At 33.5% G+C, this 24,131-nt stretch overlaps 3 protein-coding genes across 4 annotated transcripts; all 3 read left to right on the forward strand.

Moving 5' to 3' along the window:
- Positions 1-4,215: 4,215 nt before the first annotated feature.
- LOC120253978 (putative 12-oxophytodienoate reductase 11) lies at positions 4,216-6,110 on the forward strand. Its single transcript, XM_039262141.1, has 5 exons — positions 4,216-4,341; positions 4,588-4,728; positions 4,817-4,947; positions 5,022-5,195; positions 5,274-6,110. Exons 1-5 carry the CDS (start codon positions 4,280-4,282, stop codon positions 5,867-5,869), a joined length of 1,104 nt encoding a protein of 367 aa, XP_039118075.1. The 5' UTR covers positions 4,216-4,279; the 3' UTR covers positions 5,870-6,110.
- LOC120253980 (putative 12-oxophytodienoate reductase 5) lies at positions 4,251-23,414 on the forward strand. Of its 2 annotated transcripts, XM_039262145.1 has the most exons (6): positions 4,251-4,291; positions 21,795-21,844; positions 22,115-22,255; positions 22,344-22,474; positions 22,552-22,725; positions 22,803-23,414. In XM_039262145.1, exons 1-6 carry the CDS (start codon positions 4,280-4,282, stop codon positions 23,396-23,398), a joined length of 1,104 nt encoding a protein of 367 aa, XP_039118079.1. In that variant the 5' UTR covers positions 4,251-4,279; the 3' UTR covers positions 23,399-23,414. The 2 variants fall into 2 exon arrangements, with proteins under 2 accessions (XP_039118079.1, XP_039118077.1); XM_039262143.1 differs by lacking the exon at positions 4,251-4,291 and having other exon boundaries at positions 21,783-21,844.
- Positions 14,198-15,967, forward strand: LOC120253981 (putative 12-oxophytodienoate reductase 4). The gene is made up of 5 exons (XM_039262146.1): positions 14,198-14,361; positions 14,512-14,652; positions 14,741-14,871; positions 14,961-15,134; positions 15,214-15,967. The coding sequence occupies exons 1-5, from the start codon at positions 14,300-14,302 to the stop codon at positions 15,807-15,809; spliced, it is 1,104 nt and encodes a 367-aa protein (XP_039118080.1). The 5' UTR covers positions 14,198-14,299; the 3' UTR covers positions 15,810-15,967.
- Positions 23,415-24,131: the final 717 nt, after the last annotated feature.

Genomic DNA, 24,131 nt, shown 5'->3' on the forward strand with positions numbered 1-24,131 from the left:
TGGGGACCTCTGATACATCCGTTTAGCTAGGATTTTAATTTTAGTATTTCAATGTATTTGCAGTGTGCACTTTAGCTAATGGAAAGATTGCTATTTTATATGTCTTCTTATATATTATAATTAATTTAAGAAAAATAAACTTCATGTTGTTAACATTGATCAAACAGACAATTCATTCATTAATACAAATAGAACTGGACATGGGCCGAATTCTCTACATCTATGATGTGCCTTTCGAACCGGCCCACGAAATGTTTAACAGCTCTGATTACAGAATTAATCGAAATAACCCCGAAACTATTAAGGAAATTCATTACATTACATCTAAATACATGTAAGAAATTCTCTGTACGTGGACGTAGTGTTGTCCAAATACGAAAGTATAACCAACATTTATTTATACGTAGAGCCCTTCGTAGATTGTAGTTGAATCTAATCTCCATTGTGATTCTGTCCCAGTTGTTGTTGCATGGTCTATCCATGTGATCTTTGACCCAGAAATACAGGGGATTATGTAGTTGCCAGTAGAATACACCCATATTTGCCTCCTCCTCTGTGAGTAGTTCTCCAGTTCTACTATCCATTATCAGACTGAACAGCCAGATGAATGACTAGTAATGCTGTCTTGGGCCTGGCCCAAGTGGAATAGAGGGTTATATAAGAACTCGAATTTGGCGTTCTTTAATGTCCAATCACGTAGACCTGTATTTTCACTTTTGTCCAGGTATTCTTTGTAACTTGAATCGTTTCCTGGGTTGCATAATATAATAGACGGTATACCACCTTTTATACGGATCGGTTTACCGTATTTGCAATTAGTCTGCCAGTCTCTTTGACAACCGATAAGCTCTCTCCAGTGCTTCAGCCGTAGATATGATGGAGATACATCGTCAATTACATTATAAAGAACATCTTGCTGATAAGTTGCTGGATTGAAATCCAGATGCCCACATATGTAATTATGTTTACCTAGCGACCGGGCCCAAGCAGTTTTACCAATGCGACTTGGGCCTTCGACAATGAGACTTATGGGCCTTATGCAATCTTCCCTTTGACTAATTATATTTTCAACTGGCTGCGCAGCATTATTAATCTGAAAATTATGCTCCAGCCATTCATTCATAATCCTGGTAATACTGAACGATGAATAATCCCAGAAAGATGAGTAAGTCCAGCAAAGATGTAGTCTCGAGTGATTTTCAGATGACCACTTCAATATCACAATTTGAGGGCAAATTATGAAAGGTTATTTTACAAACCCCTCGATCCTTACTCATCTTTCTGGGATTATTCGTCGTTCAGTATTACCAGGATTATGAATGAATGGCTGGAGCATAATTTTCAGATTAATAATGCTGCGCAGCCAGTTGAAAATATAATTAGTCAAAGGGAAGATTGCATAAGGCCCATAAGTCTCATTGTCGAAGGCCCAAGTCGCATTGGTAAAACTGCTTGGGCCCGGTCGCTAGGTAAACATAATTACATATGTGGGCATCTGGATTTCAATCCAGCAACTTATCAGCAAGATGTTCTTTATAATGTAATTGACGATGTATCTCCATCGTATCTACGGCTGAAGCACTGGAGAGAGCTTATCGGTTGTCAAAGAGACTGGCAGACTAATTGCAAACTGCGGATGGCCCCCTCCGTACCGCCACGTGGCTTCGCCAGATTGGTCCATTTGAATTAAAGTATAAATCCTGTCTCCTGATTGTAGAAATAGTTGCGTGGGTCCCACCACGTGTTATCTATACATATTAAGTTATAGGCGACAGATTAAAGAATTAATGTCTCTGTTACCTAATTATAATATAACTATGTTTCCGTTAATAATGTATATTATTAGTATTAAAATTGATTATCTTTTAGATGTATAGGATAGTAGGTACTTATACTTATTAGGTATAGCCTAGTTTCTTTGAAACCACGCAAACAACAGTGATGTATAATACATGTATAAATTACTAGCCAACGGTTATTATTGTATTTGAGATGGCTATCCCTGGCATGTATATGTATTTCAGGAACAGACAACCATATAATGGCTTTCGTTACAATACATTATATATGAAGAACAAATACCCATCCAGGCAGACTTACTACGGTAGGCGTCAATACTCTCGTGGCCCCATTTCTGGGATTATTCCAAAGAAACCATTTGTTCGATCGAAGATTAAGTATATTACAGAACCTATCAAGTCCAGTTCAAATCTTGTTAAACCCGGAAATAGATCAGTGAACTATCTCAGTCTACCATCCTTCGGTATAAAAGATGATGAGCGAGACAAACCATTCATAATATTGAGGTCTTTGTATTTAACTGGAACCGTTAAGGTTATGAAATTGCCAGAACAGAACATGATGGTCGTTGATGATAAAGCAACATACTCACTGCAGGGCGTCGTTGGTGTATTTGTAATTAAAGACAGGAGACCACGAGGAACGACATTACCAAAATTTGAGGAGATATTCAATATTAGTGATAACTGCTCGGCCGATGCATTGATACGGACATCTGTCCGTTCTAGATACTCGCTTATATGTAAGAAGAAAATTGTAATTAATCAATCAGGTGCCACGTATATTGAAGATATACGACGGTATGTTAAACTGTCCACACGGTATCCGGTATGGTCAGTGTTCCGTGATGAGCCAGAAATGAAGACTGGTCAGTACAGCAATACACTGAAGAACGCATTACTTCTGTATTGTACTTGGGAAAGTGAAGGAACAACCTCTGTACAAATTGGTATTAATACAAGGATTGGTTATGTGTAGTTATGTATCCAACCACAATAAAATAAGCATTGAATTAAATATTTATATTTCTCAGGAATATTGTCAATTATAAATACAAGATACTAAAATATACCAGTACAATACATATTAATACATATGTATAACAATATGTATATAAACCAATACAAGAAAAAAAATACATACTAACTTAAATAAGAATTGAAATATACTAATCTTATTCATGAATGGCCATGCAGTGGCATACAAATTTTAGACCGGTTTCTTTGGTGACGTAACAATCAGATTTTCTTGAAGCCTCTGTATTGACTCTGAAATAGATTTACCGATGATTAATCCCAGTTGGGCCGGTTCCATGCTTATGCTTGTTCGAGGATCATATGATGTTCCCGTTCCAACTTCAGAAATAGAAGGACCAATTTGGTCAATATCCTTCATTTCATTTGAACCAAGGTCTGGTAGAGATCCATAAGCGTTAAATTCCCTATCCTTGTATGACTCTCCTGGAAGTAGATTTAAATAATTTGAAGTTGTTACTGCCGAATTGCTACGGCATACAGCCTTACATACCTCTCCGTATTGTACATGTTTGAAATCTACATCCTTGAGTGTGTATTTAGGAGATTGAATCTTAACCATTGGTCCTCTAAATGACACGTGCCTTGCTTTGCGAGCAGCTGATAATTTTAATAATCCTTTTATTTTTGTGAAATGGGACCCAACCTTGATATTGGAATCCTCAGCTCTGAAATAAGCTCTCCATGGAATAGGGTCATTAACAGAAAAATATGAAGCAGAATAATAATGTAGATCAATTTGACAATCTACTGGAAACCGGAACTCAGCCTGTAATGTATGACCTGTTATCATTCTTTCATCATGTATTTCTACAATCATTAATCCAGTTGCATTGAACGATACCTGCGGATTATATTCTATTTTGCAGTGATCTATCTTTAAACAATGGTCGGTTATTTTGGCCCAAGCTATTTCAGTTAGTTGTGGAAAAACAAGCTGAATAGGTTGCAAGTCATATGATAATCTGTACTCTGATCGTTTGGAAACATGATAATCTGAAGTAAGTGATATTATCTGTGAATCCATTTTTTAAGAATTTACCCAATAATTGCTAAAGATGTAATAATCACTCAAATGTGATTTCCGATTATTAACTAGTTATGATTAAATAATTTCAATGTGCAATAGACAAAACTTGGCCCCCAAGTATCTTATATTGGTGCTAGTGGCATTCTGGTAATAAATGGGTTTACACTCTTGTGAATAGTCTTGTGTACAACAAACTATATCTATCCAGTGTAAATGAATATGTGTTGCTTGTCTACCATCCGCATATTAATATTACTTACAAAACCCTGCCTTGTTTCCTAGAAGACTTCTCCCTTTTGAGGTCTTCTCATGCTCTATATCAGACCATGAAACGGAGCTCACAAGTCTTCAAAACAATCAAAAGAAAAGGATAAAAAAAGTCTAGTGTTCAAGATTTGGTGATTGAACTCAAGAGATGGCAGCAGAGATCCCTCTACTTACTCCTTATAAGATGGGCAAGTTTGATCTCTCACACAGGTTCATTTACTCAAATCTCATCAAACTTATTATTATTCAACCTACTGATAATGCCTTATTTTGAGTTCTATCTATTTCTCTCTAATTCATACTGAAAACATTGAGGACTAAATACAAATTTGGTAGTGCACTACTAAACTTCTCTGTGTAATTCATTATGAAAACAATTAGTATATACAAAGTCACATTTATTTATTTAATTGGATATAATGAAGACATAATGAACATATGTTTCACTTATTTCAGAGTGGTTTTGGCTCCATTAACAAGAACAAGATCCTATGGCAATGTTCCTCAACCTCATGCCATTTTGTATTACTCTCAGAGGGCTTCCAAAGGAGGCTTTCTAATTGCTGAAGCTACTGGAGTTTCTGACACTGCTCAAGGGTACTTAATTCATTTAATCAACTTCTAAATCCTTTTTATTCTCCATTTTAATCATAAACAAAATGCTTGCTCTTAATATGAATGGCAGATATCCTGAAACTCCTGGAATTTGGACTAAAGAACAAGTGGAAGCATGGAAACCAATTGTGAAGGCTGTGCATGATAAGGGTGGTGTATTTTTCTGTCAGTTATGGCATGTAGGAAGAGTTTCAAACTACGGTAAAGTTTAATGCATTCATTCATGCAAAGATTTGTGTTTAATCTAACAATCTATAAAATTTTCGGCAAAATAGGTTACCAACCTAATGGACAAGCTCCAATCTCCAGCACTGACCGGCCAATACTGGCTCAAACATATCCTAATGGTACGGTTGAAGAGTACTCTCCTCCCCGACGACTAAGAACTGATGAGATCCCGCAAATTGTCAATGATTTCAGATTGGCTGCAAGGAATGCTATTGAAGCTGGTAAGTTCCTTTATACTAAATACAAGTTCGAACTCAAAACCAATCACATTACCGATCTTTGTTGTTTCTGAAACACAGGCTTTGATGGAATTGAAATCCATGGTGCTCATGGCTACTTGTTGGAACAATTCATGAAGGAAAGCACGAATGACAGGACCGATGAATATGGCGGTAGCTTGGAGAACAGATGCCGCTTCGCTATTGAAGTGATTGAAGCAATTGTGAATGAGATTGGTGCTGATAGAGTCGGCATTAAACTCTCTCCATTTGCACATTCCATGGAAACCTGGGACTCAAACCCAGAGGCTCTCGCACTCTACATGGTTAATGCACTGAACAAGTTCGGCATTCTCTACTGCCACATGGCTGAGCCAAGGATGGAAATTATAGATGCTAAGCAACAGATTCCACGTGGTCTTCTTAACATGAGGAAGGCATTCAAAGGAACATTTATCGCCGCTGGAGAATATGATCGAGATGATGGTAACAAGGCCATTGCTGAAGGTTATACCGATCTTGTTGCCTACGGTCGCTTGTTCTTGGCTAATCCTGACTTGCCCAAGAGATTTGAGTTGAATGCACCATTGAACAACTACAATTTTTTCACATTCTGCACTCAGGACCCTGTTGTTGGGTATACGGATTACCCGTTTCTTGATGAGTCTTCCGCTTGAGTTGCTGAAGAATTTGCCTGCCTTCTCAAGAGTTATTTCTGTATGTGTTTCGGCATGGTACTTAGAGAAGAAAACAACATTACAGATTGAAGATATTTTCAGCCATAGCAAACTGGACAAGAAAAGCAGAGGAATTGGAACCAATATGTTTAAAGAAAACACAGTGATACTTCGAATCTATTTTGTTATGTCCTGTCTATGGTTGGATATTCACATGAATATGAAGGATTAATTAAAAACCCGTGGTGCTTCTTTATATATAATCCTTTCCATAGGACTCTAATGATAAATTCATGAACCACAAGATTTAATTTGAATTTAAATACAAAAGAAGATTTCCAAAATGAATACATGAGATGCAACCATGCCGGAAGGTCCATTTTCATTTGACCACATCGATCTTTGTTAGTAATGATAGACAATCTTCTCAGAATTAATTTCTTTTGAAGTCCTAAATCATATCTATTTGTTAAGGTAGAAAAAACCAAGGATGTTGTTCTAATCACTTAATTAGCAAAGAGCTAAGGTAAATGAAATATGAAAGTTGCAGGGAAAGGCCTGAAATAAAGTTAATAAAGATAAACGCAAGCAATTCATAATAACAACCAATATTGTTATGTGAACAAAATTGTTACATTAATAAGAAAATATTTTCATGAGAGTTCTTGGCACAAAAGTATAGCTAACACATTATCATGGGGATTCTTTGAATTTGTCCATGAAATTCCTCCCAGATGAGTTTTTTTTTTAAACCAAAACTCTAGCATAAATCAGCAAGTTCAAGCATAACATGAGAGGAGAGAAAAACTAAAGGACACTAGATCTGGAAGTTGCAATCTAAACAATTAAATCACAGAGGAAACAATGAAGTTGCATCATTGCAAGCATGCATGTAAAAATAACAAAAGCAAATAAAAGATTATCAGCATCAAAAGGATACATTATCCAATTATCAACTCAGGATTAAATTAAGAGATTTCCCTTTTTAAGGCCCATGAAAACCAATAAATTTGTCTATCATCGCACCAATTTGTAAGACTTAAACAATATGTCATGAAACAATAATGTTACAAGAATTTTGTACACTCAATCTCTTGTGAAGTTGTCATGCATGACCGGATCAAGTAGCCAACATGATCAGCAATCTAAATTCTGATTATGACACATTAAAGTAGCTGCAATATTCACTAGAAGGGCATACCTAAAGCCAAAGTATGAGAAAACGTTTATAAACTTTAAATACAGTTAATTAGATCTCAAAACATACACCAAATAAAAATATTGAAAAGATGATAAAGCAATTTATATTCAGATAAAAGCCGCTTCACAGCATTCAATTGTAATTGCAGCACAAAAACATAATGGATGAGTCCAATCCAAGGCACATTCTCTATTTTTATTTTTAACATGTGGACAAAGCCACATGTCAAAGGTGTGTATCACTTTGGAAATTGATCTTATCGCGATTATCCAGCGAACAGAAGAATTACTTTACAAAACCACTTCCATAATTGGAAATCTTTTTTGATGTCATTGTGACCGTATTTCAAATAATGAGTAACTAGAGTTTTTATAAAATACCTTTTGTAATCATGCTAGTACCATTAGAATAACCACATACCTTCCGGTGGAGGCACACAAACTCTGTTTATTATTATTATTATTCTTTGAAGGCCCACTAATCCAACGACTGTTAATGCCTGATGGCTTGATATGTACTCTTTGTTATTTTTATCTTTTTTTTTTAATAATTAATTGAGATACTTTACTTAATAATGAATTATACACTATTTTTAAATTGATTTAACATATATATCCTTGGCAAATCTGAAATTTACACAAATTTCCATAGATTCTGGCCTTTCATAAAATTATTATTTTCCCTTTCAAATTATATATATATATATATATATATATATACAAAAATATAAAAATATACACAAACAAAAGAAATAAAAAGAATTTTTTCTCTAAGTATAATTTAAAAAAATATCTATATAAGTGCCACATAGAATGGCATATATGATACCAAACTCAAATATAAAAACATAGCTTGCATTTGTCAAATTGGGAATTAATTGATAGAAAAAAAGGGCTTAAAGCCCATACATAATTCTTTATTTTGGTCAAAGTTTTATAGGTCAATGACATCCACCCTATTTTTAAAGCCATTGGTGTAAGACATTTGAATCAATCTTGCTGAATACAGTGATGGTAATGGATTCGAGTTGTGGTTTCGAGCTTACAATTCAACCCCGCACCATCGGGTAGAGGGCAAACTGGCTAGATATTTAATTCTTAGCTTGTGTGCATACCCCTAATAGTGTTTGTCAAATCTGTCAAAAAAAAATTTATTTTGATAATTTAATTGAAGATTACTGGTCTCTTAACCTACTAGTATATAAAGTCTCATGTCTCGAGGGTGACGAAAAATGAATCCTTGCAGGCATAGAATCAACGTGCATGGAATATTTAAAAAAATTGCGCACTTCTTTGACGAGTTTTATATGGGCTAAGATGTTCATTGTCCGATGGTTATGTAGACTACTGTGGCATGTTCATTTTCCTAAAAGTAAATAAATAATAAATAAATAAATAATTTATTATTTATGAGCACATCTAATGGGCCGGATGAGAGTTTTACAAATTTTTTTTTTTTATGCAAAAAGCTGAAGCTAAAAAAGAAAAAAAACAGAAAGAAAAAGACTTAAAAAGAAAGCTGCAACTGCTAGCACAAATCTTTCGAGCCGAGTGATGGGGGTTGAGGCCTTATGAAAAGAGAGAAAGTTGAGGGTTTAGACGACCCGAAAAGCAACTAGGGAGTCTGCAAGAGTGTTTGAGTCACGGTTAATAAGCTCTAGCGAGAGGTGGGGAAGTGATATATTGAGACAGTCTTGCATCTGTTGGAATTTCGGCTTGAAGGGCTAAGAAACTGTTTTTTGAAAGTTATTAATCATTTGAGTTATTCCTGGGTAGTCGCAGAAAAGTCTGTTTGGATGCCATCCATTGGAGATGCAAAGGCTTAGAGCTTGAATGACGGCCTCCATCTCAACCAAGATTGGTGAGTCGGATCTGCTACCACAAGCTCCTGCAATCAAGATTTTGTTGTAGTTAGAGATGATAACATATCCTACTCCACACTCATGAGAAGTTCTGATCCAGGTTGTATCAATATGGACAATGATGATAGGGTGAGTATTTCTGGGTTTAGAGAACTCCCTATGTTTGCTAATAATTGCATGATCAAAATCTGAGCAGTAGGACCAAGCTTTGTCTACAATGGTGTTTAGATGTGGTCTCCGGTTCTTGAAGATAAGGTTGCATCTCTCTTTCCAATTAACCAAACAGTAGTGACAATTAGAGCTTTGGCAAAGTGGCTTTTGTGGTGGTGGTTGAAGGAGCGGTAATCCGAGCCACGAATTGAGAACATGAAAGTTAAGAAAAGGTAAACCCAAACAGTCTAGGACTTTGTACCAGCAAGCAATGGTCTTTGAACAATTCCAGAAGAGATGGCTTGCGGTTTTCGGGGCTCTAATTCACAGAATTTGCAAAGAGTGTAAGGGCCGATGTTGAGATCATATAAATAGGCCCTGTTGGCAATTTACCATGGAACATTTTCCAAATAAAGATCTTGATGAGAGGGATAACCCGAAGTCTCCAAATCCGATGCCACCCAAACCAATCTTTGGCATCACAAATATTGAGATGATCATAAACTGTAGAAGCAAGAGTAATTTTGATAGTTTCATGACCCCAAATCCAGAAGTTTTTTGGGGCATTAGCATCAATCTTGTTTATCCACTTCCAATCCAGATTTTGGCCGAAAATATTACTCAACGTATCTTGATCCAAGGAGTCATTGCGAATAAAGTCAACAAAGGACAAATTCTTCTAGATTAAGTTCATGTTGATGTGGTGGGCTTCATGTTAATGGGTAAATCCATGATACAAGGCTCTCTCCACAGATCAATAGAAAGAGGGTTGCAAGAAGAAATTTTCAGGTTTACTCTGATGATCTCATTAGTTTTACAAATGGATTTGAAAAACCAGGAGGTTCGATTTAAGCAATTCATATTCCAGACATTCCAATGACCATAGCTTGGAAGATATCCACCCAGATTTTGTCCTCAGAGTTTAAAATTGCAAAAATGTTTTTGGTCATTTAGGAATGCGTTTTAGATTGTGAATACTTAAGCCCCTTTCAGATTTGTTAAGCGTAGTAATTGTCCAACCGATAGAATGGAAGCCGTTTCGATTGCTTGTCCTACCCTAGATATGCCAACTTAATTAAAATGATGTCTGCATGATATGTAAATGGCTCAGAAAAGAAAAAAAGGCAGAAGAATAAAATAAAATAAAATAATTTATACTTAATTGAAGGAATTTTTTAATTATTATTTAAAAGAGCAAAGAATACAATCCTGCCCAGTGGAGGGATCAGTAAATTACAGTAAAACTAAAAAATTATAAAAGTAATCATTTTTAAATCAATTGTAAAGTAGAACGATTTAATTCGTTAGTATCTTCTACATGCCATTTGCAATGACATTATTAGGGAAATAGTCTCCTTATAAAATTGATTTACAAGATTCTTCTCAAGAACAAAAAGATTTATTTAAAAAGAATGTTTAAAGAAATTCACATACCTCTATGGTTAAAAGTTAATTTTTGACCCCTAATTTATACTATTTAAAATATATACTTTTTAAAAATTTTAAAAAATTAATTTATTTACTAAAGTTATGGTTTTTGAAATATAAGGCATATTAGAGAGGTAAGATGTGAAGCAGCGGAAATTGTGTTGATGAAACTCTTTGGTAAATTAACTAAAAGTCAGATGTGATCATGATTTTTTTTCAAGTTATAGAAGCACTTATTTTAAAAGTGTTTTTGAGAGTAAATTAAGTGCTTTTTAATGTTTTATGTTTGGGTAAAGCTAATGTAAAAGTACTTTTATATGTATGAAGTTGTTTGGATGTGGATTTTTAAAAGGGCTTTTAGGGGTGGCAAATTACTAAAGTGGGCATTCATTGAGTTATTATTATACATTGCTATGATAATAATAATGATAATAATAATAATAACTTAATGTATTATAATTATAATTATAATTATAATTATAATTACAATTAATTATTAATTATTATAACTTGATGTAATTATGATAATATATAATAATAATAATAATAATTATTATTATTATAGTCATGTTTTTTGTTGTTTAATAAGCTAGGATTGAGGGCATTAATTTGTTTAATTGTTGAGGGTAAACTGGTAATTTACAACACAAAAAAACATCTTTTTAGAAGTGCTTTTTTCAAAAGCACCTCTTTACTCGACTTTTTGAAAAAGGTGAATTTGAGCTTTTTAACAACTCCTACTTTTGAGAAAAGTCCAATACAGTCTTTCTTTTCATCCAAAAGTCGCTTAACTTATAAAAAATGCTTTTGAGACTCTTAGAAGCCAATCCAAACAACCCCTTAGCTTGTTTATAATTTTATAAGAAGAACTTCAGTATAAAAAATAATTGAAAAATTAATCAACACTTCTTGGTCTAATGGCAATGGGTATCCTGTGTAAGGTATTTATGTACTTACCGAAGAGATGAATTTAAACCTCAATTGCATTAGACTACGGAGATTACTAATTGAATTAGATTATGAATTTGCATTAAGTTGTTTTTTAATTGGATTATTTGTTACTTGTTAGTTGAGTTCATTGTTAATTATATAGATATGATAGATTTTTTACACTTAACCCAAAATTTTTAGATGTATATATATTTCATATAAATTATTATTGTAATCTCAAATTTGAATTAATGGAATTGTTTAAAATATACTTTTTTTTTGAGAAAAAATTTTGAATTCAGCATTTCTATAATTTTGTTTCTGGTTCCGCTATTGACCTCAACTCACGTAGGGTGAGTATACAACTGTGCTAAGATATTAACTCTATGTTTGTGCAAGCTCCTAACATGGTTTGTCCACATCTCGTCAAATTTATATATATATATATATATACCCTAAAAAATATATATATATATATATATACCCAATGGAAAACAATATAATTATGAGTATATCTCACAAATTTCAATCTTTTCTTTAGATAGTTATTAATAAAAAAATATTTTTATAGTATTTAAAATTGAAATACCTAAAATTCACATCTCTTCTTTTTTTTTTTCACTTCTTTCCGGTTTGGAGTTTTCTTTTAATTTCTTTCTTTAAAAAAATTGTATTAAAGAAAGGAAACTCAATCCAATCAGATATAAAACAATATGGGTATATAGTAATTAATTTTCAACTTTTTTTTAAGGATATATATGCATATGATTTTTTTTTTTTTTTTTGAAAAAAAGACATTTGCTCATAAGTAAAATATTCCTGTATTTTAGTTAAAATTGACTAAAATTCCGAAGTGAAAACAAGGAATGAAAAATTATTACCCAAAACAATACCCATAAAAGCATTAATAGAAATTATCGATTTCGCTAGTTTAGTTTTAATGAAACATAACTTTTATTTTTATTTATTTATTTATGTATGTCGATAGAAAGACTCAGAGATGATATGTACATGTACTAAGAGATGTATCATTTTAAAAAGTAAATTTCGAAGAGATGTAGAAAAATATAACTCTTTCCACATAAGATCCACATTGAGACCCAATATATAATGAATAAACATTACTCAAATAAACAATACTACGACAGTAAAGTTTTAAACTCTCACTCTCATCCCTTTACATACTTTGTAGTGAATTATTATAATTATCATAAATACTTTTTAATTAAATTAATTTTATTATGATTACTACGTGGTAATAATCGAGCGGTCTAAGATACTTCACTCCTTTGTTAAGTGTTTGCATTGTAATAACAAAAATGTAGTTGGGGTGGTTTCTTGCTGAAAGTATATATATAGTATAATTAGCATTGTAAAGTCTGGTTTTTGGCAAATTAGAATGTCCTTCAACTTCAGCATGCAGCAGAAATATGTGCTAAAAATAAGATAAAATAAAATAAACTTTTATTATTGTCTCTTATGGGTGACATTTGCAATGACGCTAATCCACTATCATGAAACGAAGTAGACGCGCAGCACATGATTAATAAAAACAGCGACCAAAATGGGACCCGCCAATCACTTTTTATAAATAAGTTGTCAGCCTGCCACATCAAAAGGGACCCGCAAATCACACTCACAAAAAGAGACACAATATAAAGGTTGTGACCATACCATCTCCAACGGCTTCGATTCATGGATTTGTAGCCGCCACGAATCTTAAAGAACATGTGGATGAATAGCTACTTATGGTCAAAATAAGTTACCGGGTTACATCTGTCGGTGGTGCATTGAACTGTTTCATTGGCAGCCGAGTTCAGACATCGCCCACCACTGTTTAAAATTAGTGCGAAAACGATTTCATTATAAAAATAATAACAAAACTTTTTTTTTAAAGAGAAAAAGAAAAAAAAATCTCGAATCTTCTAAAGATTTATTTTTCAAAGAAATATACTATTTTCATATAAACATTTTATTTTATTTTATGTTTTTTTTTACAAACACAGACAAACATTATCTCTTAAAAGTTGTCAAAAAAACAAATAAGATGCGACTAGCATAAATTATAATCGCTTTATCAACCTTTAATTATTTATTAACTTGGCTACCACTCGACTTCAATTTCGATGCACTTTTGATCGATCATTAGAGATTTATTAACTCGATTAAATATCACATAAGGTAATTAAAATTTTACCAAATGCACTCTCAAAAGATTTTTAAGAATCAAATAGAGCTGATAAATCTCCTACTATTCAACTTTGAAGAAAAAGAATGAAACAATATTCTTCTCAGGAAACCCAACGGACAACATTGAAGATTTGATCCTGAATCTACTTATTCACAGTTCAAATAACAATCCCCTATATTAAGCAATGATTTATCCCCTCCAACTTCGGTTTTCAATTTTAATAAATTATGATTTTTTTTGTTTTTTTAAATCTTAAAAGTATGTAGATTTTTTTTTTAGAAATTTTTGAAGCATAATAAAGATGTCATACATGACACACTCCATCTGATAATATTTAATGTCAAATATTTGTGTACTCGCATGTTTCTTTGTGGCTGCAAAATTGAAGAACATGACTAAATTCAATGTATATTCCAAGTCAAATGCGTTTGACTCCTGCTCATCTTTGACCAAGGACAAAAAAGTAAAATAGCAGCCAAAATGGCGCTTTCAATAGTATTTGCAAAACCCTTCCATATTTCCTAGAATCCATTCTTCCTTTTGCTATAAATAGACCATGAAATGGAGCTCAAAGTCTTCAAAACAATCAAAGAAAACAAGAAAAAGAAGAAGCTGTTTCTTTTCTGTTCCTCAATTCAGTGTTCAAGTTTTGGTGATTTAACACAAGAGATGGCAGCAGAAATCCCTCTACTAACTTCTTATAAGATGGGCAAGTTTGATCTCTCACACAGGTTCATTACTCAAATTTCATCAAACTTATTAAACAATCTGCTAATGATGCCTTATCTTAATGTATAAACTATTTAATTAATCTTGTTACACTTTGTTTATTTAATTGGATATAATGAAGACATAAACAACATATGTTTTACTTACTTCAGAGTAGTTTTGGCTCCATTAACAAGATCAAGGTCTTATGGCAATGTTCCTCAACCCCATGCCATTTTGTACTACTGTCAGAGGGCTTCCAAAGGAGGCCTTCTGATTACTGAAGCTACTGGAGTTTCTGACACTGCTCAAGGGTAATTAATTCATTCTATCAACTTCTAAATCCTTTTAATTCTCCATTTTAATCATAAATAAAATGTCTGCTCTTAATCTGAATTGCAGGTACCCTGAAACTCCTGGAATTTGGACTAAAGAACAAGTGGAAGCATGGAAACCAATTGTGAAGGCTGTGCATGATAAGGGTGGTGTGTTTTTCTGTCAGTTGTGGCATGTAGGAAGAGTCTCAAACTATGGTAAAGTTTAATGCAATCATTCATGCAATTCATTCGTGTAAAGATTTATGTGTTTAATCTAATAATCTATGAAATTTTTGGTAAAATAGGTTACCAACCTAATGGACAATCTCCGATCTCCAGTACTGATCGGCCAATACCGCCTCAAACCCATCATGATGGTACTGTTGAAGAGTACTCTACTCCCCGACGAGTAAGAACCGATGAGATCCCGCAAATTGTCAATGATTTCAGATTGGCTGCAAGGAACGCTATTGAAGCTGGTAAGTTCTTTTTATACTAAATACAAGTTCGAACTCAAAACCAATCACATTACCGATCTTTGTTGTTTCTGAAATGCAGGCTTTGACGGAATTGAAATCCATGGTGCTCATGGCTACTTGTTGGAACAATTCATGAAGGACAGCGCGAATGACAGGACTGATGAATACGGAGGTAGCTTGGAGAACCGATGCCGCTTTGCTATTGAAGTGATTGAAGCAATTGTGAATGAGATTGGTGCTGATAGAGTCGGCATTAGACTCTCCCCATTTGCAGATTACATGGAAGCCTGGGACTCAAACCCAGAGGCTCTCGGACTCTACATGGTTCAGGCACTGAACAAGTTCGGCATTCTCTACTGCCATATGGTCGAGCCGAGAATGGCTATTATAGATGGTAGAAGACAGATTCCACACCGTCTTCTTAACTTGAGGAAGGCATTCAATGGAACATTTATAGCTGCTGGAGGATATGATCGGGATGAAGGTAACAAGGTTGTTGCTGAAGGTTATACTGATCTCATTGCCTTTGGTCGCTTGTTCTTGGCAAATCCTGACTTGCCGAAGAGATTTGAGTTGGATGCACAGTTGAACAAGTACAACAGGTTTACCTTCTACACTCCAGACCCTGTCGTCGGGTATACAGATTACCCGTTTCTCAATGAGCCTTCTGCTTGAGTTCCTGAAGATTTTGCCTGCCTTTGAAGTTTATTCCTGCATTTGTTTCAGTAAAAGAAGAAAACCATATTACAGATTAAAGATACAAAATTATCATGTACCCATATTTATTTAAATTGACTGGAATAAAATTGTTTTAGTTCACCAATACAATGAGTGTGATCCTGTGATCCCATCATTAATTAAACAAAAGTAAACAAGATCAATCAAACAAAGGAAATTACAAATTTACAGCAAGACTATTAGTTCCTGTGATTAAGCAGAACACGAAACCTAAAGAATAAATAAAAATGTTCATTGAGTTAGCTACCCAATGACACTGATAAGATTGTTGAACATTTGGCCATACCTGTCATTTGAAAAAAATCAGAATAACAGAACCCTAGAATAATATCCAGAACTTGTGATTGTGCCAAAGCATTTGGTGCAGGAAAGGCAGATAGTAAGCCCATCTCGGTAGCGGACTAGAATCAGGCCTAATTTTTGTTTAAAAAAATCTTCATAATTGAATTAAAGTTAGCAATTATTACTCATTGATATGAAATCAACAATCAATTAATTATCGAGGATCCATCATATGAACATATGAATATATGTGTTAAATCTCACATAGATTTCACAAGCACAAAAATCCTCCAATCCTCCAACACGATCAATAATACGGAACCAAAAGACTATTAGTTCTCGTGATTAAGCAAAACACGGAACCAAATGAAAGAAAATATTGATTGAGCTCGCTACCTAATGACACTGATTAGACTATCGAACATTAGGACATACTTATCATTTGAAAAATCAGAATAACATAACCCCAGAATAATATCTAATACTCGTCATTTTGTCAAAACATTTGGAGCAAGAAAGACAAAAAGTAAGCCCATCTCAGTAATAGGACTAGAATCGTGTCTTTAGTGGTCCAATTCAATAATTGTCTAAATGTTTTTCTTTGTGACAGAAAACCACAATAATTGTTTCTCTAATTGACAATGTTTTGTTTAAATGTTCTATAGTGGTCCAATTTAGTGTTTGTCAACTACAAATATCTATAATGTTATTAAGACTCTTTATTCTTGCAGCTGAAATATATAACTCTATCACATGCATCAGTACAAAATATTGTAATTAATAGTGAATACAACATCATATTTTATTTCATAAGTAGTGAATTATTTTAAGTTGCTTAAGTTGTAAGAAACATTGATAATCACGTCTCAATTTAATTATCACCATTATTAATTCGATTTTTGTACAATATAACCCAAGAATAAATATGCCATTAAACATGAACAATATACACATAATTATATATATGCAATGAAATAACATTATTTTATTATTACCCCCTTCTATTATTATACAATTGCCACTTTTAACTGTTTCACATGTATTAAGAAAGTTAATTACGTGTAGGGATGCAAGTGGGGCGGAAAATCTCCGTTTCCTACTGGGACCCACCCCGGCAGGGCAAGAAATGGGGGAAAACCCCCTCGTCGAGTTGCTGGGTGGGGCAGGGAGTGTATTCCCCACCCCACTCCCCTTGGGGATTCCACGACTTTTAAATTAAATATTATATATATATATATAATATTTATTAAAAATACCTCATATGATTAATTTTATTTATTAAAAAATTCAATATTAATATAATATTATAATAACCAAATATTTGGGTTTTAAAAAAATTAATGAAATATGAAATTTTTGTAATAGTTTTTGTATTATGAATTTTATGAATGAATTCGTACATTTAATTTACTTTCAAACTTTATGTTATTTTTAATAATTAGTTTGTTATTTTCTCATACATAATATTATGTTTATTTTAAAAAATATTTTGTTAATTTTTTTAATTTCATATATGATGTCTTACATGTGTAATGTTATACAAAAAAAAAAATTTGGCGGGCAGGGATTCCCCGACTCACAAGAGAGTGAGCCGGGAGAATTTCTCCCCTGTGGGGAATTTTGAGACGGGAAATTCCCATTGCGTGGGAAAAGGAAATGAAGATAGGGATCCCATTCCCCGCCCCCTGCCCCCGTCCCCATCCCACTTGCATCCCTAGTTACATGCTTTTAATTTTGTCAAAATATCACTTTGTTTTCCAAAATTACCCTTTACTTCATAATCTCATTGAATTTACTCTTTCTTCAATCTTAAATGAACCATCATATTATCTTTCCATAATTGTTGTGAAATATAGTAAATATGATGCATGCTTATTTTCTAGAAAATAATTCCCTCATTCCATGATTTTTTTAAAATCTATTAAATATGAAAAATTTGAATATTCATTCCTACCAAAAATTTGTTTTTAAAAAATCCAAAAAGACCACACACACATATATATTTTTAATTAAAAAAATAAAAATACTCCCTCCTATTATAATTTTTTTAAAATATGAAAAAAATATTCAATTAAAAAACTTGAACATTCATTTCCACCAAACTTTATTTTGAAAATAACCTAAAAAAATAAATAAATAAATATATATATATATATATATATATATATATAGTTTCAATCAAAAATTAAAAATATCCCTTCAAAAAATTTTACAATGCGCAAAAAATTCAATTTAATTTTCAACATTTATTCTCACCAAAATTTGTTTTAAAAATAAAAAAAATCAAAGATATATATCTTTGATAAAAATTTTTTTAAAAAAATCCCCTTCTTCTATAATCCAAGTTCACTTATAAGTTTTCTCACAATGCATAATAATTAAATATTATTTTATTAGAAAAACAAAAAGGCAACCTATTTTTAGTTGGAGCCACCATTTATTTACTTATTTACTTATTTACTTATGGCATGCATTTTGAAGAGATAATGCATTTAATTCTTTCATCATAATCCAAAACAAAAAATTAATTCTCTTGATTTTTTGAAGTAACAACTAAAAAGAAACATAAAAGTCTTCTAGAAAGTGACAAATAAAGAGTAACAAAATGAGTAAATAATGACTAGAATTGCCGGGCATACTAGTTTTCCGGTTTTCTATTTGTACTCAAAGCTAATCAAACACAAATTTGAAACCTAGCATGTCTATATATTTCTCAAACACATTTTGATCTAGGTTAAAGAAGATTTCACCATTATTACCGTTAGGTTTCAACCCATTTGGGCTAGATAAATAAAATTGGGCTTAGCCCCAGTCCCATAATGAAAAACAAAACTACATCAATAGTGGAAGCCACTTGAGGGCACAATGGTAATTTTGCCATTGGGATTAAAATCCAAGTGAGAAGGGGAGAGATGTGAGGAGATAGGGCAAAAGTGGAAGGGAAGAACCCAAGAAGGAGGAGAGAGTAGGGTTGCAAGATGATCGGCCGACGAAATCATGCGGGATCTAGCTCCAATTTGTCGAGGGAATTCCTTGCAAGTTGCCCTACAATTCTATCAGTTTGATCCTTCCTTGATCTCTTTTTTGGTGGCTGTTGTGATGCTCATGTTTGTGAAATATAGATATTCTTTTTGAGTTATCTCTTGTGAATCCATCATGTATTGATGATGCTCACCCTCTTGTGAACCTCTAGCTTGTGTCTAGAGAGTAGATTGTAATCCTCTAGTTGTATCTAGAGCGAAACCTCATTGTATCCCATTATTGATGTAGTAAAGCATTTCTAAGTGGCCTCAAGGAGCCTCATGGTTTTCCCCTCAATTTGAAGGATTTTTCACGCTAAATTGGGTGTCTTGCATGTTGTATGCGTATTTATCATCTTTAGAGTTCATTATCTCATTTTAGACCACAAAGAGGGATTGTTTTAGCATTTGTAGGAGTTGTATTATTATTAGGAGGCCATCCCCCCACATAGGAGGCCGCACAAGCTTTAGCGAGAACTGGCAGCGGGCGGTGTCTGCCACACTGGACTCGACAGAAGTCATGCGGGCATTTCGAGCCCGCATATGAACAATACTTCCTTGATAGCAAAAGACTGCGTGGGCCGTTGAGAGCCGCAAAGGGTTGGCAGAAAAGGGTGTGGCTGCACAAAAAGACGCACATGTGAATAGCAACAGTACTACAGTACAACAAACATTATTTTTGCTACAGTGTTTCAGCTAAGTTTTACACTTTTGCATAACCGGAAAACTCCAACAATCACAAAAACTTCCACTATCATTTTAAAGGGTTATGCTTCTTCTATTAATGAAATAATATTTCTGTGTTTGTATTAAAGAAAAAAAGGATTTGAAATAAGAGCCAAATCAGGCATTCTTACAAATGAGAAAGAAAATCATATATTTTTGAGAGACACTAGAGTTGATTTTTACACAATTGTTACTAATAATAAAATCTTTTGAGTATGTCTCTGTTTCTCATAATTATTCTAAGTATTATTTATGTCATTTAAGATTTGGATACATAAATAAATAAAATAAAATACTTAAAATGAGCCAGCAGGAACACTGCCTAAATTAAATATTAATGTTTTTGATATTTATGAATTATGTGCCAAAAGGAAAATTATCAAAGAAGTCATTTTCCAATGCAAAATCATTTGCTTAAGTAACCCAAATATCTATCATTTAGATTAACTCCATCCCTCTAAAGTTGCATAGCAATGGATTCACCATTGTAAAGTTATTGTCCATAATATATCATCTTAGTTGTATGTAACGGACTTTTTATTATCCCCATATATTATCCCCACCCACATGGTAAATCTTTAGAGAATCATTAAGCTACTGTAACAAGTGCATTTCTGTACATGTCTATCTCTTGATAACATTTGTCAACTTTGTCAAAAATAAAAAATAGTATCTAAAACTTAAATCACCTAAAATAAATATTCATCTCTTCTCATTCATTATTTTTTTTCACTTTTATCAAGTTTTAGTCTCTTAATTCTTACTTTTAGAAGAAAAAAATCTATTAAAGTAAAGAAAATAAAAGACATGAAGCAATATGAGTACATAAGAAGTGATTCTCAATTTTTTTTTTTTAAGGAATATATGCATTTTTTTAAATTCCGAACATATTTAATTAAATTACACTATAATTTTGAAGCCAAAACAAAAGAGGAAACCATTTTCACAAAACAAAACCCATAAAATATACAATACAAAGTGATCTGATGGTTTTAACCTCCATGAATTTTTTTTGAAAAATATTAAATAACCAATAATTTTTAACATTTAACATTTTGGGTTTAAAAACCATATTTTGCAGTGCCATCTTTTGTTGTATTAGGTTAAACAAATTAGCTCACTTTTATTGTGGTATCTTTTGGGATGGCATTTGCAATGACACTAGTCTATTGTTATAAAACACAATAGGAGCAAAAGCATGTCCAATAAAAATAGTCATAAAAAAGGAGCCAAATACATTTATTGTCGTCACTTTTATTGTGGTTTTATACTCTTTTTATTGTCTTCTACATTTTTGTAAAAAAAAAACAGTTACAATCAATTTAGAAATTTCACTTCAAATTTTTTTTTTTTAAAACAATCCTATCAGGACATCCTAGCTTTTATTATTATAAGACTTCATTTAAATTTTTATTAAAATATCTACCAAACACCCATATAAAAGTAATACACGCATATCCCCCCGTTGAGCACATCTAATTTAAGCATCAAAGTATAATAATTAAAGACGTCATACATGACACACTCGATCTAATAATATTTAAATCTCAAATGTATGTCCTCAAAGTTTCTTTATAACTGCAAAATCCAAGAACAAGAGTAAATTCAATGAATATTCCAAGTCAAAGGCCTTTGACTCCTGTTCAGCTTTGACCAATGACAAAAAGCAAAATAGCCGCCAAAATGGCACTTTCCAATTTTGCTTGCAAAACATTGCTTGTTTTCTAGAACCCTACTTCCTTTTGAGGTCTTCTCTTGCTATAAATAGACCATCAAATGGAGCTCAAGTCTTCAAAACAATCAAAGAAACCAAGAAAAAGAAAAAGGTGTTCCTTTTTTGTTCCTCAATTTAGTGTTAAGTTTTAATAATTGAACTCAAGAGATGGCAGCAAAGATCCCTCTACTTACTCCTTATAAGATGGGCAAGTTTGATCTCTCACACAGGTTCATTACTCAAATCTCATCAAACTTATTATTATTCAACCTACTGATAATGCCTTACGTTGAGTTCTATCTATTTCTCTCTAATTTATACTGAAAACATTGAGGACTAAATACAAATTTGGTAGTGCACTACTAAACTTCTCTGTCTAATTCATTATGAAAACAATTATATATACCCTATTTCATTCATCTTGATACATTTTATTTTATTGTTTGGATATTATGAATACATGATTAAGTTGAGATTAACATATGCTTTACTTATTTCAGAGTAGTTTTGGCTCCATTAACAAGAACAAGATCTTATGGCACTGTTCCTCAACCCCATGCCATTTTGTACTACTCTCAGAGGACATCGAAAGGAGGCCTTTTGATTAGTGAAGCTACTGGAGTCTCTAATACTGCTCAAGGGTAATTAATTCATTTAATCAACTTCTAAATCCTTCTAATTCTTCATTTTAATCATCAATAAAAAGTGTGGCCTTAATCTGAATTGCAGATACCCTGAATCTCCTGGAATTTGGACAAAAGAACAAGTTGAAGCATGGAAACCAATTGTGAAGGCTGTGCATGATAAGGGTGGTGTGTTCTTCTGTCAGTTAGGGCATGTAGGAAGAGTATCAAGCTATGGTAAAGTTCAACACATACATTCATGCAAAGATTTATGTGTTTAATCTAACAATCTATGAAATATTTTGGCAAAATAGGTTACCAACCTAATGGACAAGCTCCAATCTCTAGTACTGATCAGCCAATGCCGGATCAAACCCATCTTGATGGTACGGTTGAAGAGTACTCTCCTCCCCGACGACTACGAACCGATGAGATCCCGCAAATTGTCAATGATTTCAGATTGACTGCAAGGAATGCTATTGAAGCTGGTAAGTTCTTTATATTAAATACAAGTTCGAACTCAAAACCAATCACATTACCGATCTTTGTTGTTTCTGAAATGCAGGCTTTGATGGAATTGAAATCCACGGTGCTCATGGCTACTTGTTGGAACAATTTATGAAGGACAGTGTGAATGACAGGACTGATGAATACGGAGGTAGCTTGGAGAACCGATGCCGCTTAGCTATTGAAGTGATTGAAGCAATTGTGAATGAGATTGGTGCTGATAGAGTCGGCGTTAGACTCTCTCCATTTGCAGATTACATGGAAGCCTGGGACTCAAACCCAGAGGCTCTCGGACTCTACATGGTTCGGGCATTGAACAAGTTTGGCATTCTCTACTGCCATATGGTTGAGCCAAGGATGGCAATTGTAGATGGTAGGCAGCAGATTCCACACCGCCTTCTTAACTTGAGGAAGGCATTCAAAGGAACATTTATCGCTGCTGGAGGATATGATCGAGATGAAGGTAACAAAGTTGTTGCTGAAGGTTATACCGATCTCGTCGCCTATGGTCGCTTGTTCTTGGCTAATCCTGACTTGCCAAAGAGATTTGAGTTGGAGGCAACGTTGAACAAGTACAATAGGCTCACCTTCTACACTCAGGACCCTGTTATTGGGTATACAGATTACCCGTTTCTCGATGAGGCTTCTGCATGAGTTCCTGAAGATTTTTCCTGCATGTGTTTCAGTAAAAGAAGAAAACCACATTATAGACTGAAGATACAAAATTCTCATGTACCCATGTTTGACTTGGCTGCAATAAAATTGTTTTAGCTCATCAATACAATGCCTGTGATCCTGTGATCCCATAATCGATTGAAGAAAAGTAAACAAGATCAATCAAATAAAGGAAATTACAACAAGGCTATTAGCTCCTGTGATTAAGCCGAACACGAAACCCAAAGAATAAGCAAAATGTTCATTGAGTTAGCGCAATGACACTGATAAGACCGTTGAACATTTGGCCATACTTGATATTTGAAAAATCAAAATAACAGAACCCTAGAATAATATCTAAAACTCACAGAATCCCAGAACAATATCTGAAACTAGTCATTTTGGCAGAAAAAGCAAAAAGTAAGCCCATCTCAGTAATAGGACTAGAACCATGTCTAATCATTGGTGGATAATCTTCCTAATTATATTTGACTTAGCAATTATTATTAATTGATATTTAATCAACAATTGATTCAGTGTTGTTAAGGCGCGCGCCTAGGCCCCAATGCGCAGCGCTAAACCTCCTTAGCGCCTCTAAGGGTCTAAGACAAACCGCTTTTAATAAGGCAAGGGCTTTTTGGGCTTTTTTGCGCCTTTTTTTTTAAGCCTAAGGCTCCAAAAAAGGCGCGCCTTATTGAAAAAACTGTTGGTCGATTTACAGCTTTACTAGGCA

The sequence above is a fragment of the Dioscorea cayenensis genome, unplaced genomic scaffold (assembly GCF_009730915.1).
Source record: "Dioscorea cayenensis subsp. rotundata cultivar TDr96_F1 unplaced genomic scaffold, TDr96_F1_v2_PseudoChromosome.rev07_lg8_w22 25.fasta BLBR01000273.1, whole genome shotgun sequence".
NCBI classification, from domain to species: Eukaryota; Viridiplantae; Streptophyta; class Magnoliopsida; order Dioscoreales; family Dioscoreaceae; genus Dioscorea; species Dioscorea cayenensis.

Coding starts and splice junctions, on each gene's coding strand:
- LOC120253978 (XM_039262141.1), top strand. CDS start 4,280: ATGGCAGCAGAGATCCCTCTACTTACTCCTTATAAGATGGGCAAGTTT. Junction 4,729..4,816: donor GTTTCTGACACTGCTCAAGG/GTACTTAATTCA, acceptor TATGAATGGCAG/ATATCCTGAAACTCCTGGAA. Junction 5,196..5,273: donor AAGGAATGCTATTGAAGCTG/GTAAGTTCCTTT, acceptor TCTGAAACACAG/GCTTTGATGGAATTGAAATC.
- LOC120253981 (XM_039262146.1), top strand. CDS start 14,300: ATGGCAGCAGAAATCCCTCTACTAACTTCTTATAAGATGGGCAAGTTT. Junction 14,872..14,960: donor AGGAAGAGTCTCAAACTATG/GTAAAGTTTAAT, acceptor TTGGTAAAATAG/GTTACCAACCTAATGGACAA. Junction 15,135..15,213: donor AAGGAACGCTATTGAAGCTG/GTAAGTTCTTTT, acceptor TCTGAAATGCAG/GCTTTGACGGAATTGAAATC.
- LOC120253980 (XM_039262145.1), top strand. Junction 22,256..22,343: donor GTCTCTAATACTGCTCAAGG/GTAATTAATTCA, acceptor TCTGAATTGCAG/ATACCCTGAATCTCCTGGAA. Junction 22,475..22,551: donor AGGAAGAGTATCAAGCTATG/GTAAAGTTCAAC, acceptor TTGGCAAAATAG/GTTACCAACCTAATGGACAA.